Source organism: Odocoileus virginianus, chromosome 10 (genome assembly GCF_023699985.2).
Source record: "Odocoileus virginianus isolate 20LAN1187 ecotype Illinois chromosome 10, Ovbor_1.2, whole genome shotgun sequence".
NCBI classification, from domain to species: Eukaryota; Metazoa; Chordata; class Mammalia; order Artiodactyla; family Cervidae; genus Odocoileus; species Odocoileus virginianus.
The window spans coordinates 57,644,671-57,663,392 of record NC_069683.1 but is presented as its reverse complement, the minus strand read 5'-3'; the positions used below and the strand labels follow the sequence as shown (position 1 = coordinate 57,663,392).

The window sequence follows — 18,722 nt, the reverse complement described above, 5'->3', positions numbered from 1 at the left end:
CACACATTATTAGGCAATTAGCGTAGAACAGTATAAAACTGTGGAGAACACACTGTCTCAAGTGCTTTGTTGGGCCTAGCCAACGAAATTTAGGAATAGAGAATTAAGTCTGAGGTCTGGCTCTTAAACTGGTGTTCACATACTTTGCTGCCTAGTTGTTCCTGTTTGCTGACAGTTGTTCCTGTCTTTTTTTAAATGATTTTTATTTACTTATTTATTTTTGGTTGTGCTGGGTCCTTGTCGCTGGGGGACTTTTCACTAGTTGTGGCGAGAGGGGCTGCGTTTTAGTTGCGGTGCCTGGGCTTCTCTTGCCGCAGAGGACAGGTTCTGGGGCGTGTGGGCCTCAGTGGTTGTGGCACACAGGCTTAGCTGCTCCGCAGCACGTGGGATCTTCCTGGTCCAGGGGTCAAACCTGTGCCTCCTGCACTGGCGGGCGGAGTCTTTACCACTGATCCCCAAGGAAGCCCTGTTCCTGTATTGGAGAGAGTTTAATTTATAAAGTTAAATATTGATGGGATTCTTTAACTGTATTAAATATAAATTAGTATAATTTTTAATGTTTTGTTTAAGTTAAATGTGTTGATAGTTTTCTTTTTAAAAACATAACTAATACTTTTTTTTTTTTTTTTTTTTAAGAATTGTTCTCTGTGTATTTCAGTCTGTATCTTAAACCTTCACAAGACATTAATAGAGTTTTGGTGGCAAGAATAATTCAAGTTGTGACCAAAGGATGCTGTTCGCAGACCGATGGATTAAGTCCCAAATTTTTGGATTTTTTTTCTAAAGCTATTCAGCAGGCACGGTAATCTAATCTATTTTTGTTTGTATTGGAAATCCATCTGATCCTTTTGCAAGACTGTGTTTTATATTCAGTAACTACAATTTTTTACCAATCATAAGGAAGTGTTGGACCTGTTATAGTAGAACTACTGGATTCCCTAAGAAAGTGTTAGGTCCAGTACTTCCTGAATATTCAATATGCAGAACATGCAGTAAAGTTCTTGAGTGGGGAGATTTCTTGCTTTTTTAATAACAGAGAAAGCTTTATGGCCTCTAAGTATTTTTATTTTCCCCATTTTTGAAGATAGGTATAATGCGCTAAGAATAAAATGAAGTGGGGATGTGTTTTGGAAATATCAATATCTTACTATCTGGCATTACTCAATTTATAATGTAAACTATTTTGTTAGTGGTAGGTATTATGAATTAGTTTATTTTTAGACAGTGTTTTAGCATCAGGGAGAGAGAACAGATCTCTTAGTGCCAATTAAGAACTGTTTTTTGCTGTTGCTATGCAATGCTGCTATGATTTTTTTTTTCTGAAGAAGTCTGAAAGTAAGGTTATTATTTGGATATCAGATTTTTTCTTTCAGTGTGCAACTTCATAACTGTCTTCAGTTTGTGCATTTTCCCCTGTTGTATTAAGTCTTTTTATTTTATGTTACAGACAAGAAAAGAGCCCTGCAGGTCTAAATCATATCTTAGCAGCATTTATTATCTTCCTCAAGACTTTGTCTGTTAACTTTCGAATTCGAGTGTGTGAATTAGGAGATGAAATTCTTCCTACCTTACTTTATATTTGGACTCAACAGAGACTTAATAATTCCTTAAAAGAAGTAATTATTGAATTATTTCAGCTACAAATTTATATTCATCATCCAAAGGGAGCCAAAACTCAAGATAAAGGTATAAAGAAAGCTTTTGCTATTTTGAATTTGTTTCTTCATTGATACACAAAGGGTTAAGTATAAAATCTGTATAATCAGGAGGTTATGACCTTCCTCTGGATTGTTATGCATGGTAATAGAATTAGTCATGAGGATATTTTTCACTTTCTTAAAAAAAATTGGAAACTATGGTAACAAATCTTATCATGCATTGCCATTTGTTTAGTACAGTTCTGCATTTTATGAGGAGTACAAACAAAGATGAGACACTGTTTCCTCTAAGAGCTGATTATGTAGTAATAATTAGGTGCTAAGAGGTATGACACAGAGAAGGCAAGATCTTGTTTCTCTACATATGTATTGCTTTTCTTAGAAAAATAAAATAGATAAATATGGACTGAACCAGCTAGATGTCAGTTCCCAATGAAGATAAATACATATTGCCTCAAACCTCATAGTTATTCCAGGCTTCTGTTTGCTAGGGAAAATGAAAATAAATGACTTATCCTCCTTTCATTCCTTTAGGTTAATCTATCATTAAGAGAGTATTGCTTGGATGGTGTCGTTCCATTCAGTAGACAAGAATTTTAGTGGGTACAACTGGAATTGAATGAGTTCACTCATGCTTAGGCTATGTTTTGACTCTGGCTTGTACTAGCTTTTAAGCCAATTCATCATGGTTAGTGTAATGACCTTGAAAGTGAAAGTGAAGTCACTCAGTCGTGTCCGACTCTGCCATCCCATGGACTGTAGCCTACCAGGTTCCACCGCCCATGGGATTTTCCAGGCAAGAGTACCGGAGTGGGTTGCTATTTCCTTCTCCAGGAGATCTTCCTGACCCAGGGACTGAACCCGGGTCTCCTGCATTTTAGGCAGATGCTTTACCATCTGAGCCACCAGGGTAATGACCTTACTTTGTCACAATCAGCTGTGTGTGTTTTGTGGTTCTTCTGGTATACACAGTTAGATGTATTTATAGCCCATGAAATGACTATAGGTCGAAGAATAGTGACTTTTCTCAGTTTTTCATCTTTCATATAGCTCTCACCAGAAGGAAAATTAGGCTTATTAGGGCATGGTGTGATATGTTTAGGGTTTTAGTTAAATGCATGTTTAGGATGAATTGAAAATTGGCAGATGATAAGGCTGTCAGAAATGCTCATACAGTTTTAGGCTACACTAATAGATTGTATTAAGTTCTTAAATAGCTTAAATTAAATTCATTAGTAGAATTTAAATAGGTTCTTTGTTTGTGGAAAGTAGTTGCCCCACTGTTTATTCCTCATACTTGTTAGATTAGAATTGTGAGTATTCTGGTACGCTCATGAGATTTTGTAGAATAAGCATTTTTAAGAGACATAAGTTGACTAGAGTGTGTCTAGGGAAAGAGGAGAGATGACGATGAGGTGTCTGGATAACATGTTATTTGTACACTTGTTGAAGAAATTGGTAATGTTTTTCTGTTAAACAAAGGCATGCAGAGAAGTTGGTTCTCATATAAGAGAGGGGATTATTAATTGTATTTTTAATTTAATTAATTAATTAATTGTATTTATTTTTGTATTCTTCCATATTCTTATCAAACTTTCACCAATTAAATCAAAATCTCAATCAAACTTTCTTTTATTTCTTCTCTCCCCAAAGCATATACAGTTAACTGAGTGTGAGGTGGACATCATTAGGACGTAGAACTTGTCAAGGATATAGTCAGAGGAGCCATTAGTAGTAAATAGACTGCACCAGATGTCTTCTAATGTTTCCACCTTAACAGCTGAGTGGTTTTATGGGAGTTGGCAGTACAAATGGATTGTATATATAGATTATATTTTAATTTAATTATTTTTTAACATTACAGGTGCTTATGAATCAAGAAAGTGGAGAAGTATTTTATACAACCTGTATGATTTGCTAGTTAATGAAATAAATCATATAGGAAGCAGAGGGAAATATACTTCAGGATCTCGTAATATTGCTGTTAAAGAAAACTTGATTGAATTGATGGCAGATATTTGTCACCAGGTATAGTAGATCTTGTCACATTTTGAAATTTCCCATTCATTTTCCTTTTATTAGGCCTGTAAAAAGCCTATAAAATTACTCTGTGCATGTTGATTCCTTTCGAAACACCATAAATATTTAGAATTGCCCTTTTAACTTACAAGATAACTATCTTGCAAATATAAACTTAGTAAAAACTGATGATGAACTTTTCCATTCTTAAAAAAGTAATGTACAGGAAATGAGGTTATCCTAACCCTATGTGTTTCTTTTTTTCCCCTCCTGATTTAAAAATCACATGGCATAAAATTCATTATTTTAAACAGTATATATAATTCAGTGTTTTTTTAGCATTTTCACTGTGTTGTGCAACCATCACCACTAATTCCAGAGCCTTTCCATCACTGCCAAAATAAACTTTGTATCTATTAGCGGTGAGTTTCAATTCCCTGCTTCTTCCAGTTCCTAGCAGCCAGCCACTAATCTACTTTCTGCCTCTGTCAATTTGCCTGTTTTGGTCATTTCGTATAAATGGAATCATATAATGTGCAGTCTTTTGTGTCTGGCTTCTTTCACTAAGCATAATGTATTCAAGGTTCTTCCATGTTGTACCATGAATCAGTATTTCATTATCACTGAATAATATTCAGTTGTAAGGATATATTACATTTTATTTACCAGCTCATCAGGTGATGGCTTAGTGTTTTTTTCCTCTATAGAAGAAATTTTAAAATTTCTTTTATTTTCAATACAGTTTTTAAAGGTTATATTCCATTTACTGTTACTTCACAATATTAGCTGTATTTCCTGTGTTATACAATATGTCCTTAATATAAACTCCCACTCGGTAGCTTGTACACCCTTCCCTGGTGGCTCCGATGGTAAAGAATCCTCCATCAATGAAGGAAACGTGGGTTCAGTCCCTGAGTTGGGAAGATCCCCTGGAGAAGGGAATGGCTACCTACTCCAATATTCTTGCCTGGAGAATTCCATGGACAGAGGAGCCTTGCGGGCTACAGTCCATGAGGTTACAAAGAGTTGGACACAACTGAGCAACTAAGACACCCTACTCGTAACCACTAGTTTGTTCTCTATATCTGTGCATCTGCAACTTTTTTGTTATATTCATTAGTTTGTTGTGTTTTTAGATTCCACATGTATTTGATATCATACAGTATTTGTCTTTCTCTGACTTATTTCATCTAAATGCTTTCCAAGTCTGTGTTGCTGCAAGTGGCAGACCTTTCTTTTTTATGACTGAGAAGTATTCTTTTGTGTGTGTGGGTGTGTATCCATTCATTTCTTGATGGACACTGAGGTTGCTTGCATATCTTGGCAGTTGTAAGTAATGCTGCTATAAACATTGGTTTCATGTATCTTTTCAAATTGGTACTTTTGTTTTTTATAGTTATATACCCAGGAGAATTTTACTGGGTTGTAGGTTAATTCTGATTTCAGTGTTTTGAGTAACCCTCAAACTGTTTTCCACATTAGCTGCCTCAATTTACATCCCACCAACAGTGTATAAGGGGCCCCTTTTCCCCATGTCCTTGCCAACATTTGTTATTTGTGTTCTTTTTGATGATAACGATGATAAACATTGTGACAGCTGTGAGGTGATATGGTTTTGATTTGCATTTCCCTGATAATTAGTGATGTTGAGCATCTTTTCTTCTGCCTGTTGGTCATCTGCATTTCCTCTTTAAAAAATTGTCTGTTCAGGTCTTCTGCCCATTTTTTAAAACTTATTATTTATATTTATTTTATTTGTGGTTGCACTGGGTCTTTGTTGCTGCACATGGGCCTTCTCTAGTTGTGGTGAGCAGGGGCTTCTCTTCATTGCAGTACACTGGCTTCTCACCGTGGTGGCTTCTCTTGTTATGGAGTACGGACTCTAGGTGCATGGGTTTCAGTAGTTGCAGCACACAAGCTCAGTGAGTTGTGGAGCAAGGCCTTGGTTGCTCTGTGGCATGTGGAACCTTCCCATACCAAGGATTGAACCCATGTCTCCTGCATTGGCAGGCAGATACCTATCCACTGTACCACCAGGGAATTTCCCCTTATGCCCATTTTTTAATCAGGTTGTTTGTTTGTTTGATAAGTTGTATGATTTGTTTATATATGTTAGATATTAACCCCTTACTAGTCATATCATTTGCTAACATTTTCTCCCATTCAGTAGGTTATATTTTTGTTTTGTGGGTTCTTTTCTTTGGTGTTCAAAACTTGTGTGTTTAATTAGGTCTCATTTGTTTATTTTGTTTTTATTTCCTTTTCTTTAAGAGACAGATCAAAAAAAAGTATTGCTATGATTTATATCAAAGGGTGTTCTGCCTATTTTTTCCTCTAGGAGTTTCGTAGTATTCAGTCTTTTAGGTCTTTAATCCATTTTTTTTTTTAATATGGTGTTGGAGAATGTTCTAATTTGATTCTTTTACATGTAGCTGTCCAGTTTCCCCAGCCCCACTTATTGAAGAGACTGTCTTTTTCTCCATTGTATATTCTTGTCTCCTTTGTCACAGATTAACTGACCGCGAGTACAATGGTTTATTCTGGACTATACACTGTTCCGTTGATCTGTGTATCTGTTTTTGTGCCAGTTCCGTACTCTTTTGATTATCATAACCTTTGTAGTCTGTGTAGTCTGAGGGCAGGGAGTGTGTTTGCTCCAGCTCTGTTCTGTTTTCTCAAGACTGTTTTGGCTATTTGGGGTCTTTTGTGTTTCCATACAAATTTTAAAGTTATTTGTTCTGGTTCTGGGAAAAATATCATTAGTGTCATTTTGTTTTGACCACAGACAGCATGCAGGATGTTAGTTCCCCAACCAGGGATTGAAACCATTCCCCCCTCCCGGCCGCCACCCCTAGAGGGAAACACTGAGTCCTAATCACTAGAGTACCAGGGAAGTCCGTCTTTGGCATTTTGATAAGGATTTTGTTGAATCTCTAGATTGCCTTGGGTAATATGGTCATTTTAATAATATTGGTTTCTCCAATCCAACAGATTGGAGGAAACAGATATCTTTCCATCTGTTTGTGTTGTGTTTGGTTTCTTTTATCAGACTTACAGTTTTCTGAGGACAGGCTTTTTGCCTCCTGTAGGCAAAAGGTTTATTCCTAGGTATTTTATTCTTTTTAAGGCAGTGGTAAATGGACTTATTCCTTAATTTCACTTTCTGGTTAGTTTGTTGTTGGTGTATACAGTTGTAACAGATATCTATCTGTATATTAATTTCATATCCTACATCTTTACCCGGTTCATTGATGAGCTCTTGTAGTTTTTCTGGTGACATCTTTAGGATTTTCTGTATATAGTATCCTGTCATCCACAAAAACAGTGACAGTTTTACTTCTTCCTTTCCAATTTATATTCCTTTTGTCTTTTTTTTCTTCTCTAATTGCCATGCCTAGGACTTTCAAAGTCATGTTATATAAAAGTGGTGAGAGTGGACATTCTTTTTTTTTCCTGATCTCAGAGGAATGCTTTCAGCCTCTATGTCTGCTTTCTAGGAAGTTTTCACTATAAATGGATCTTGAGTTTTATCAAAAGTTTTTTTATATTCTATCTACTGAGATGATCATATGATTTTTATTTTTCATCTTGTTAATGTGGTATAACATATTACTGATTTTCAAATATTGAGAAATTCTTGCATTTCTGGGATAAATCCCACTTGATCATAGGTAGGGTATGATCTTTTTAACCTATTGTTGGATGTTTTTTGCTAGTATTTTGTTGTGGATTTTTGCATCTGTTCATCAGTATTATTGGTCTGTAGTTTTCCTTTTTATGATATATTTGTCTGGTTTTGGTATCAGGGTGGTGCTGGCCTCACAGAATGTGTTCAGAATTGTTCCTGGCTCCACAGTTTTTTGAAATAGTTTCAGGATAGGTGTTAAGTCTGTAAATGTTTATAGAATTCACTTGTTAAGGCATCTGTTGCTGGACTTTTGCTTGTTAGGAGTTTTTAAATTACTGATTCAACTTCATTACTGTTTATTGGTTTGTTCACATTTTCTGTTTCTTCCCAGTTCTGTCTTGAGAGATTGTACCTTTCTAAGAATTTGTTTTTTCTAGGTTGTCCATTTTATTGGCATATAGTTGCCTATAGTAGCCTCTAATGATCCTTTGCATTTCTCTGGTGTTAGCTGTAACTTCTTTTTAATTTCTGATTGTATTGATTTGAGCCCTCTCCCTTTTTTTTCTTTTTCCTTTTTTTTTCCCCCATCCTCCCTTTTTTTTTCTTGATGAGTCTGGCTAAAGGTTTATCAATTTTATTTTTTCAAGAACCATCTTTTAGTTTCAATAATGTTTTCTATTGTTTTTTTAGTCTCTATTTCGTTTATCTAAAACCTATTGGAAGACTTCCCTGGTGGTCCAGTTAAAGGTGGTTATGAATTCACCTACTGGTACAGGGGGCACAGGTTTGATCTCTGGTCCAGGAAGATTCCACATGCCATGGGGCAACTAAGCCCATTGGCTAAAACAGCTGAGCCCACACACTCTAGAGCCCATGCTTTTCAAAAAGAAAAGTCATCACCATAAGAAGCTCTCACACCTCAACTAGAAGAAGCTCTGACACCTTGGCTAGAGAGTAGCCCCTGGTTGCCATCACTAGAGAAAGCCTGGGCATAGTAACAAAGACCCAGCACAGCCAGAAGTAAATAAATAAAATTTGAAAAATAAATAAAACTGGGCTTCCAGTTCAAGATGGCAGAGTAGAAGTACGTGCATTCAACTCTTCCTGTGAGAGCACCAAAATTACAACTAAGTATTGAGCCATCATGGATAGGAGTATGCTGGAACCCTCCACAAAAAGATATCCTATGTCTAAAGACAAAGAAGAAGCCACAGGGAGATGGTAGGTGGTGTTCAATCATGATAAAATCAAATCCCACACCTGCTGGGTGGGTCACCCACAGACTGGAGAACAGTAAAACCAAAGTTGTTCTTGCACTATTGTGAAGGTTCTGAACCACAACTCGGGCTTCCCATTGTGGGGATCTGACAAAGGGACTGGGAATTCCCAGCGAATCTGGCCTTGAGTGCCAGCAGGATTTGATTATAGGCCTTCCAGAGGAATGAGGGAAACAGACTCCAGTCTTGGAGGGCACAAGCAAAATTTTGTGCTCACCAAGACCCATAGGAGAGGAGCAGTGACCCCGTAGGAGACTGAACCAAAACTACCTGATGGTGTTGGAGGGCCTTGTGGGTTGGTGGGGACTCACCGCAGGGACAGGGGCACTGGAAGGTTCCCCCTTGGCATCACCCCTCTTGGAGTTCACCATTAACCCTACCATAGGGCCCATAGACCCTAGGACTGGCTCGCCTCAGGCCGAACAACTACCAGGTAGGGAATGCAGCCCCACCCATCGGCAGATAATTGGATTAAAGCTTTACTGAGCAAGGCCCTACCCACAAGAGCAAGATCCAGTTTTTCCCATCACCAGTCCGTCTCATCAGGAAGCTTACACAAGCCTCTTAGCTTTATCCATCAGAGGGCAGACAGAAGAAGCACGAAGTACAGTCTCAGAGCAGCTAAAACAAAAACCATATTACAGAAAGTTAATCATGATGAAAAAGCAGAAAGTTATGTCTGAGAGTTAGGGACAAGATAAAATCCCTGAAAAACAATTAAGTGAATTGGAGATAGGCAACCTTCCAAAAAAAGGATTTAGAATAATGATAGTGAAGATGATCCAGGATCTTGGGAAAAGAGTGGAAAAAAAGATTGAGAAGATGTGAGAAATGTTTACCAAAGTCCTAGAAGAGCTAAAGAGCAAACAGAAATGAATAATACACTAGAAAGAATCAAGAGCAGAATAACTATGGCAGAAGAATGGATAAATGACCTGGAGGACAGAATCGGTGGAAATCAGTGCCACAGAACCGAAAATAGGGGGGAAAATCAAAAGAAATGAAGACAGCCCAAGAGACCTCTTGAACAACATTAAATGCACCAACATTCATATTATAGGGGGTCCCAGAAGGAGAACAGAGAGAGAAAGGACCTAAGAAAATATTTGGAGAGAATAGCTGAACACTTCCTGAACATGGGAAAGGAAGTCAACCAAGTCCAGGAAGCACAGAGAGTCCCAGGAAGGGTAAACCTAAGGAGGAACACACCGAGACAATAATCAAACTGACAAAAATTAAAGGCAGAGATAAAATACTAAAAGCATGGGAAAACAGCAGATAACATACAAGAACTCCCATCAGGCTGTCAACTGATTTCTCAATAAAAACTCTACAAGCCTGAAGGGATTGACATGACGATGAAAGGGAAGAAAGGGAAGAACCTACAACCAAGAATACTCTACTCAGCATGACGCTCCTTCACATTTTATGGTGATATTAAAGGCTTTCCAGACAAGCATAAATCAAGAGAACTCAGCACCTCCAAACTAGCTTTACAACAAATGCTAAAGAAATTTCTCTAGGCAGGAAACACAAGCGAAGGAAAAGACCTACAGAAAACAAACCCCAAGCAATTAAGAAAATGGTAATAGGATTATACATATTGGTGGTGGTGGTGGTGGTGGTGGTGGTGGTGGTGGTGGTTTAGTTGTCCGACTGCTGAGATCCCATGGACTGTAACCTGCCAGGTTGCTCTGTTGATAATTACCTTAAATGTAAATGGATTAAAATGCACCAACCAAAATTAAATGGGTTAAATGGATTAAATGACTGAGTGGATAAAAGCATGTGCATGTGCTTGACCCCCCACATATTGTGTGTAATTATTTTATATTGTTAAGTTAATCATGTTGCCATTATGGCTTGCAATTGTAATTATCTTTAATTTTTTGTCTGACTATTAATTGTGAAAACTGATAAACATCTTTTACTATTGTGATTATGTAACTATTACTCACTTAATACCATTGTATCATGATTGGTCCACAGAAAAGTAATAGAATTCTGTATTATCAAAACTAGGATCTAGTAGAAAAACCTGTTATTCCTTTTTAAAATCCAGTTGCATATCAGAATTATCTTCAAATGTTTTGAAAAATACAAATGCTCAAGATATTGCTTTTTTTCCTCCAGAGCTCCAAATATGTTTATAAGAGCAGTCATGTTTAAAAGCAACTGGACTATTCAATGATCTTTTACTTTTATCTAGTTTGTTTCACTTTTTCTATTTCATAGTCAGTGTTCCCACTTCATTTAGTTTATGTTCTCCAACTCCTTTTTTTTAATGTTCTTTCTGAAGCCTTTATCAATGTAGTAGAAAGGCTTTTGTATACATATATATAAATATTTATAATATTTTTATAAAACTATAAAAATAATTATATATATATATACTTTTAAATATTTATAAATATAAAAATTTTAGAAAACATACATCTTTGCCTGACTAAAAAAATTGTGAAATTTTGATTCCATTTGTTTGACTTAATATGATTAGAATGGTAGATTTCGAATTAAAAAGTAAATATGTAGCAAGCAAGAAAGGTTCACTGTATAGCATAGGGAACTATAGTCAATATCTTATAATAACCCATAATGGAAAGTAATTTCAAAAATAATATATGTGTATTTGTATAACTGAATCACTTTGCTGTGCTCTTGAAACATTGTTAAGTCAATTATACTTCAATAAAATGTATTTATTAAAAAAATAATAAAAACATAAAACCTATGAGACACATCTAAGTTTATAGCAATATAAGCTTACTTCAGAAATTAAGAAAAATCTCAAATAAATAGCCTAACCTTACACCTAAAGGAGGTAGAGAAAGAAGAATAAACAAAACCCAAAGTTAGTAGAAAGAAAGAATTCGTAAAAATTAGAGCAGAAATAAATGAAATAGAGACCTAATGTTTCTTAAGTAAAGATTTTCCCCAGAGATTTGGGTACCATGCAAGAAGATTTCACTTGTCAAATATTTTCTTAACACTAAATTTATGATTTAATCCCTTTGAAAATTGGAATTTTTTCTTTACTCTTAGATGTTTTGGTGCTTCTAGTAAATTTTCCCAAACAGTATAGCTAATATTTTACTTGGTAATATCTGCTTTCTAGAGAGCCATTATTATCTGCAAAATGTTTATTTCTATATGTCATATCCATATATTTCAGTAATTTGTTACTCTTTATGACTAACCTTATCATCAGCTAAGGAGGAACATTTTTTCCCTATTGAACTGTTAGAAATAATAGCAATATTAAATATATTTTCCTTTTGTTATTTTTTAGGTTTTTAATGAAGATTCCAGATCTTTGGAGATTTCTCAGTCTTGCACAACCACACAAAGAGAACTTACTGATCACAGTGTACCTTGCAAAAAGAGGAAAATAGAATTAGGCTGGGAAGTAATAAAAGATCACCTTCAGAAGTCACAGAATGATTTTGATATTGTACCTTGGTAAGTGTTCTTTTTTTCTCTTTCAGTATCATTTAGTCTCATTAATTTTTCTCACAAGACCTCCTGTAGATTCCTTTACCTCATTGGCCTAGCCAGAACCAGGTCACACTTGTCCACTCCCAAAGCAGTTGCTGGCTAAAGGGGAATGTCATGCTGAGATAACCACCTGCTGAGATAACCAGAACATGCTGAGATAACCACCTCCATGACTCATCTTCTGGGGCCAGAATGAGGGCCTTTCCTACACGTGTTCCCATGGCAAGGAGAAAGGGAGAAATGGCTGATTGGTAGGCAAGCTGTACCGTGTGCCTCTTGGAATTCATTGAGTTGTATACCTCAACACAAAGAGTTTTTACCATGCATAGCACCTTCTAATATAATTAAATTAGGAAGAAATTAAAGATAGCATTAAGAATTTAGAGAATAATTTGAACCTTATGCCATGATAAAGGCACTTTTTATTATTTATTTTTCCTATGTCAATGTAATGTTTAAATATAGTTGAGTTGTTGGGCGGGGTATATATATTGATTTTGATACTTATTGCTAAATTATTGTTTATTTCCTATAGTTAATGGTACCTATTTCATATTCTTTAATTTGTCCATTTAGTGAAGTCATTTATTGAACACCTACTATGTGCCAGGCATAAGGAGTAGACAGTGAATCAGTTGCAGTTCCTATTCTTAAGTTGCACACATTCTAGGGAACTCACAGCAAATACTTATTGAATTAACTGAATTAATGTCAGCAGAAACAGTTTGTTTTGGGTTTTTGTTCTAAAGTTATATTGTTGGTGACTGAAGGGCAGGGAACTGTGCAGTAAATAAGAAGTAGAATATTGGTAATTTAGTTATTTATAAGCAAATTTAGTTATCTGTAAGCAAAATATGATAGCTTACCCAGCTAGCCAAAATGCTGTCAATCTTCTTGCCACTTTAGGAAGTAGGACCAAATAATTACTAAGAGCCAGTTTATTTTGAGGGTAGTCTGGAAAATGGTGATGACAGTGTTCTAATTAGGATACTGTATGAGTACTATGTCTATATATTTCTTTTCTTTTAGCCTCTTAATGGAGTAGAATAATTTTAAAATTATTTGTACTTTTTTTTAGGTTACAAATCGCAACTCAGTTAATATCAAAATATCCTGCAAGTTTACCTAACTGTGAGTTGTCACCATTACTAATGATACTATACCAGCTTCTACCTCAACAGCGACGTGGGGAACGCACACCATATGTGTTACGATGTCTTATGGAAGTTGCATTGTGTCAAGGCAAGAGGTCAAACCTAGAAAGCTCACAAAAGTCAGATTTATTGAAAATCTGGATTAAAATTTGGTCTATTACTTTTCGTGGTATAAGTTCTGAACAAATACAAACTGAAAACTTTGGCTTACTTGGAGCCATAATTCAAGGGAGTTTCGTTGAGGTTGACAGAGAATTCTGGAAGTTATTTACTGGGTCAGCCTGTAGACCTTCATGGTAAGTTGACTATTAATTATATTTTGCAGCATATATATTTCCTGATTTGTGTAATTTCTAACTTCAGTTAAAAATATGTTAAATTCTGTTTCAGATTCTTAAGTCCTAATAAATAAGTTTGAAATAGGAAGAGATTACTAAACCCAGTTTTAAAGATTTATTTGTAATTAGCAATTATTCATTTGCTCATAAATAGAATAAACTTTATTTCTCTTAGTACTGCATACTGTTACAGTAAGATAGTACTTAGTCAAGAATTTTCTCAAATGTAGTCAAATTTTTGTGCTCATTTAGTCCATAGTTTATATGTCTACCATGTGCCAGGACATGTCCTAAAAATTGACCACAGAGTAGTAAAAAGATACACATGGTCTCTGTCCCTCTAAGAGCCTAAATGTTTTAAAATTGAAGTAGAGTTGATTTATAGTATTGTGTTAGTTTCTGGTATATAAGCAAAGTGATTCAGTTTTTTCTATATATATGTGTGTGTGTGTGTATATATATATATTGTTTCATATTCTTTTCCATTATGGTTTATTACAGAATATTGAGTATAGTTCCTTGTGTATACAGTAGGACCTTATTGTATATCTGTTTTACACATAGTAATTTATGTCTGCCAATCCCAAGTTCTTAATATATCCCTCTCCCACTCCTTTTCCCTTTGGTAACCATAAGTTTGTATTCTATGCAAAAAGTTCACTTTTAATATTAATTGTCTTTTGTTTTGCAACAGTCCTGCAGTATGCTGTTTGACTTTGGCACTGACAATCTGTGTAGTTCCAGAAACAGTAAAAATAGGAATTGAGAAAAATATATGTGATGTAAGCAGAAATTCTTTAAAAGAATTGATAATGAAATGGCTCTTATTCTGTCAGTTAGAGGATGACTTTGAAGACAGTACAGAGTTACCTCCAGTTCTTTGCAGGTAATTTGAGTTCATTAGCACGCTGCTGCTTTTTTAATTTATTTTGTAAGGTGCTCTCCATTTCTTATTTGATACTAGATGGCTTTATTTTGCTGTGATCTTCCAGGATTTTCCAGAATTAGTCTTAACTACTAAATAGTCCCTTTGTTTTTATAGTGTTCTGTTTCTTTGTATCTGAATCTTTGCCCAAGTTCTTTTATTTTGTTTTCTCTCACTGCCTAGACAGTGAGAGTTACATGTTTGTGATTGTCCCTAAATAGGTCCATCTGAACATATATCCACTCAGGTATATCGTGGAATCATAAGGAGAATGCTTTCTGGGCTAAATATGTTAAATTAACAAGGGAAAGAAATGAAAAAAGACAAACTGGGACTTAAGCACTAAAATGAGGAGCAACTTGCCCACTTAACCTTTCCTCAGTCAGTAATTGGAGCTGAGTGATTTGAAGGGGCTCCTCTGGATCCTAGTGATTTGACTTGAATTTCATAGTTGTTTAGGCTCTTTGAAAATTGAATATGGTCCTGTATCTAGAAGTGTTGAAAATGATAGTAACATAAAATTTATGTTCCTTAAGTACTTTTTCAGTTGTTAAGAAATTTAGTACAGATGGAAACAGTTTTAATTTTGGATCCAAATTTTAGAGATCAATATTTTTCGTTAAGTGTGGGCATTTAAGTTTAAAGAATGCTTTAAATGGCTTTTGGTCTTTTAAGTAAAGATCTCTATTTTTACTTCATAGTAATTTTCCTCATCTTACCCTGGAGAAAATTCTCGTGAGTCTCACTATGAAAAACTGTAAAGCAGCAATGAATTTTTTCCAAAGTGTGCCAGAATGGTATGTTTCCTAATGGAGTTCTGTGTTGTTTCAATTAACAGAGATAATAATTAGAGATAATAATTTTAGCAGAGTGGTACCTACGTCTTAAAAATTGTGAACCAAATTGGTCAATTAAAAAAATTATAGCTGTTAACAAGGGAAAAGTTTCTTTTAATTCAATAATTATAATTTATGTTCTGTAGTGTGTTTATGATAGGATATTAAGAACATAAACATCACGTGGAAAAGATTTTTTTTATATGTCAAATAAAATCTGAATGACTACTTTAAAAACTAATGATAATTTAGTATAGGGAAAACAAAAATCTAAAAACCTCATTTTAGTCGATTGACTCCAGAGGCTTATGTTTAATTTATCACTGTGACTGAAAATGATTCACTGGCATGAAGTTTTCTAGTCTTTCTCAAGAGGGCATAATACAAAAAAATATACATTTTGGAGAAATGTGAAAAAAGGGGGAAAGTTTTCAGACATTTGGTTTTCATTTTCTTTTCTTTATTTATTTTGGTCCCTCGAGTCTGAGTTGCGGCACGTGGGATCTTTCATTGTAGCATTCAGACTCTGAGTTTGGCATGTGGGCGCAGTAGTTGAGCTCTCTAGCTGTGACATGCAGGCTCCGGAGTGCACGGGCTTAGTGCTTGCAGCCTGAAAGCTTAGTTGCTCCACTGCATGTGGGATCTGACCAGGAATCAAACCTGTGTCCCATGCATTGTAAGGCAGATTCTTAACCACTGGCCCACCAGAGTGTCCCTCAGATAATGTTATTCTTAATGTTTATATCTGTTGTTAATTAATGTTTTTTTAATACTTCCTGAATTAGCCTTTTAGATTGAATCTTTTATTTCTCATGTCCATTTGTTAGTGAAATTGCTACTGAATAATGAAATTCAGTGTAAGTAGTTATCAAAATCCAAAGAAGAAAAGCATTTAAAAGAATAATTCACTAATTACATGAACAATCTTTGAATAACATAGATTCATTGTTAATGCTAAGTTAATATTTTATTTGTAATAGATTGATGCTATATGAAGGTAAAATAGTAGACAATTTGATCTTATAAATTGAAAATCTTACTTCTTTGAAGTGAGCAACACCAAAAAGATACAGAAGAACCTTCATTCTCAGAAGCTGAAGATCTGTTTCTTCAGACAACTTTTGACAAGATGGATTGTTTAACCATTGTGAAAGAACATACGCTAGAAAAGCACCAATCCAGTGTAGGCTTTTCTGTCCACCAAAACCTCAAGGAGTCACTGGATCGCTATCTTTTGAGACTGTCAGAACAGCTTCTAAATAACTACTCATCTGAGGTGAGATTTTCAAGAAGAGCTAAAGCCTGTGTTTGATTCTATTTTGGTAGAGTGTTAGGAAGGAGAAATAGTGTCAGGAAAGGCCCTAAGGACTTTAAATTAAGCTTAATTTAATTTAATTAAGCTTAATTTTAAAAGCAAAGTAATAGCGCATGTCTACAAATTGGGAAAAAACTTAGAATGAAAAAAGTAAAACTGAAGAAAAATAATTACTTTTTTAACCAGAAATTCTTACAGACATTAAAGAAGTAGATTTCTTTGGGTAGGTTAATGGGCAGTAATAATGGTTTTGAGCATATGGATTATTTGATGAAAAAAGAACCTTAATTCAGAGGAGGGAAATTTTACGATAACAGAAAAGGACATAATTTAAACTAATCCAATAGATTTTGGTTGCACTTGAAAAGGGAGAGAAGTCATTGATAAATGAACTAACAGTCACCCATATTTAAGCAGTCATTTAGTGATGTCTTACAGTCATTGATAAATGAACTAACAGTCACCCATATTTAAGCAGTCATTTAGTGATGTCTTACATATCATTTCCATTGTCCTCTTAAAATAAAAAAGTTCTCATTGTGTGTGCTGTTCTCTTACCAAAACTCCTATGTCTTTCCATGCATTTCTATGTGTTCAGATAATTCACATGTCAAAATCCTCACTAGAGCCTTTTTTTATAATCTCAGCCATGTATCTTTTAATTTTCATGTTGTTGTTCGATCACTAAGTTGTGTCTGAGTCTTTGCAGCCCCGTGGACTTGCATACCAGGCTTTGCTGTCCTCCACTGTCTCCCCAAGTTTGCTCAGATTCATGTACGTTGAGTCAGTGATGCTGTCTATCTCATCGTCTGCCACTCCCTTCTCCTTTTGCCTTCAGTCTTTTCCAGTGAATCAGCTCTTCACAACAGGATTGGCCAAAGGATTGGAGCTTCAGCTTTAGCATCAGTTCTTATAATGAATATTCAGGACTGATTTCCTTTAGGATTGACTGGTTGATCTTTTTGTCCAGTGGACTCTCAAGAATCTTCTCCAGCACCACAATTCAAAAGCATCAATTCTTTGGCACTCTATGGTTCAGCCTTTACTCTGCACATGACTCTTGGAAAAGCTGTAGCTTTGACTATACAGACTTTTGTTGGCAAAGTGATATGTCTGCTTTTAATATGCTGTCTAGGTTTGTCATAGGAGCAAATGTCTTTTAATTTCATGGGTGTAGTCACCATCTGCAGTGATTTTGGAGCCCAAGAAAATAAAATCTGTCACTGCTTCCACTTTTTCCCCTTCTATTTACCATGAAGTGATGGGACCAGATGCCATTATCTTCATCTTTTGGCTGAGTTTCAGGCCAGCATTTTCACTCTTCTCTTTCACTTTTATCAAGAGGCTCTTTAGTTCTTCTTCACCTTATTTGCCATTGGAGTGGTATCATCCACATATCTGAGACTGCTGGCATTTCTCCCAGCAGTCTTGATTCCAGCTTGTGATTCATCTGGACCAGCATTTTGTATGATGAGCTCTGCTTATGACTCAAACAAGCAGAGGGACAGTGTACAGCCTTGCCATACTCCTTTCTCAGTTTTGAACCATTCAGTTTTCCATGTTTGGTTCTAAAGTTGCTTCTTGATCTACACACAGGTTTCTCAGGAGGTAGGTAAGGTGGTCTCGTATTTACATCTCTTGAAGGATTTACCACAATTTGTTGTAATCCATACTGTCAAATAGCTTAGAAAAGAAGAGAAGGTGAAAGGCAAAGGAGAAAAGGACAGATATACCCATCTCAATGCAGAGTTCCAAAAAATAGCAGGAGAGATAAGAAAGCCTTCCTAAGTGAACAATGCAAAAAAAAAAAAAGGAAAACAATAGAGTAAGGAAGACTAGAGATCTCTTCAAGAAAATTGGAGATACCAAGGGAGAGTTTCATATAAAGATGGGCACAATAAAGGATAGAAATGGTATGGGCCTAACAGAAGCAGAAGATATTAAGAACAGGTGACAAGAATACACAGAAGAACTGCACAAAAAAGATCTTAATGATGTGGATAACCATATTGATGTGATCACTCACCTAAGCCATACATCCTGGAGTGCGAAGTCAAGTGGTCCTTAGGAAACATCA

General features: G+C 35.6%; 1 protein-coding gene across 9 annotated transcripts in view; it reads left to right on the top strand.

Moving 5' to 3' along the window:
- The window catches only part of ATM (ATM serine/threonine kinase), a 156,986-nt gene that overhangs the window by 28,429 nt on the left and 109,835 nt on the right, over window positions 1-18,722 (top strand). For all 9 annotated transcript variants that reach the window (XM_070473619.1, XM_070473623.1, XM_070473621.1 and 6 more), the window contains exons 7-14: window positions 637-802; window positions 1,448-1,686; window positions 3,523-3,686; window positions 11,872-12,041; window positions 13,156-13,527; window positions 14,264-14,455; window positions 15,196-15,291; window positions 16,381-16,606. In XM_070473619.1, the coding sequence (XP_070329720.1) occupies window positions 637-802; window positions 1,448-1,686; window positions 3,523-3,686; window positions 11,872-12,041; window positions 13,156-13,527; window positions 14,264-14,455; window positions 15,196-15,291; window positions 16,381-16,606 (1,625 nt within the window). The remainder of the gene's footprint in view (window positions 1-636; window positions 803-1,447; window positions 1,687-3,522; window positions 3,687-11,871; window positions 12,042-13,155; window positions 13,528-14,263; window positions 14,456-15,195; window positions 15,292-16,380; window positions 16,607-18,722) is intronic.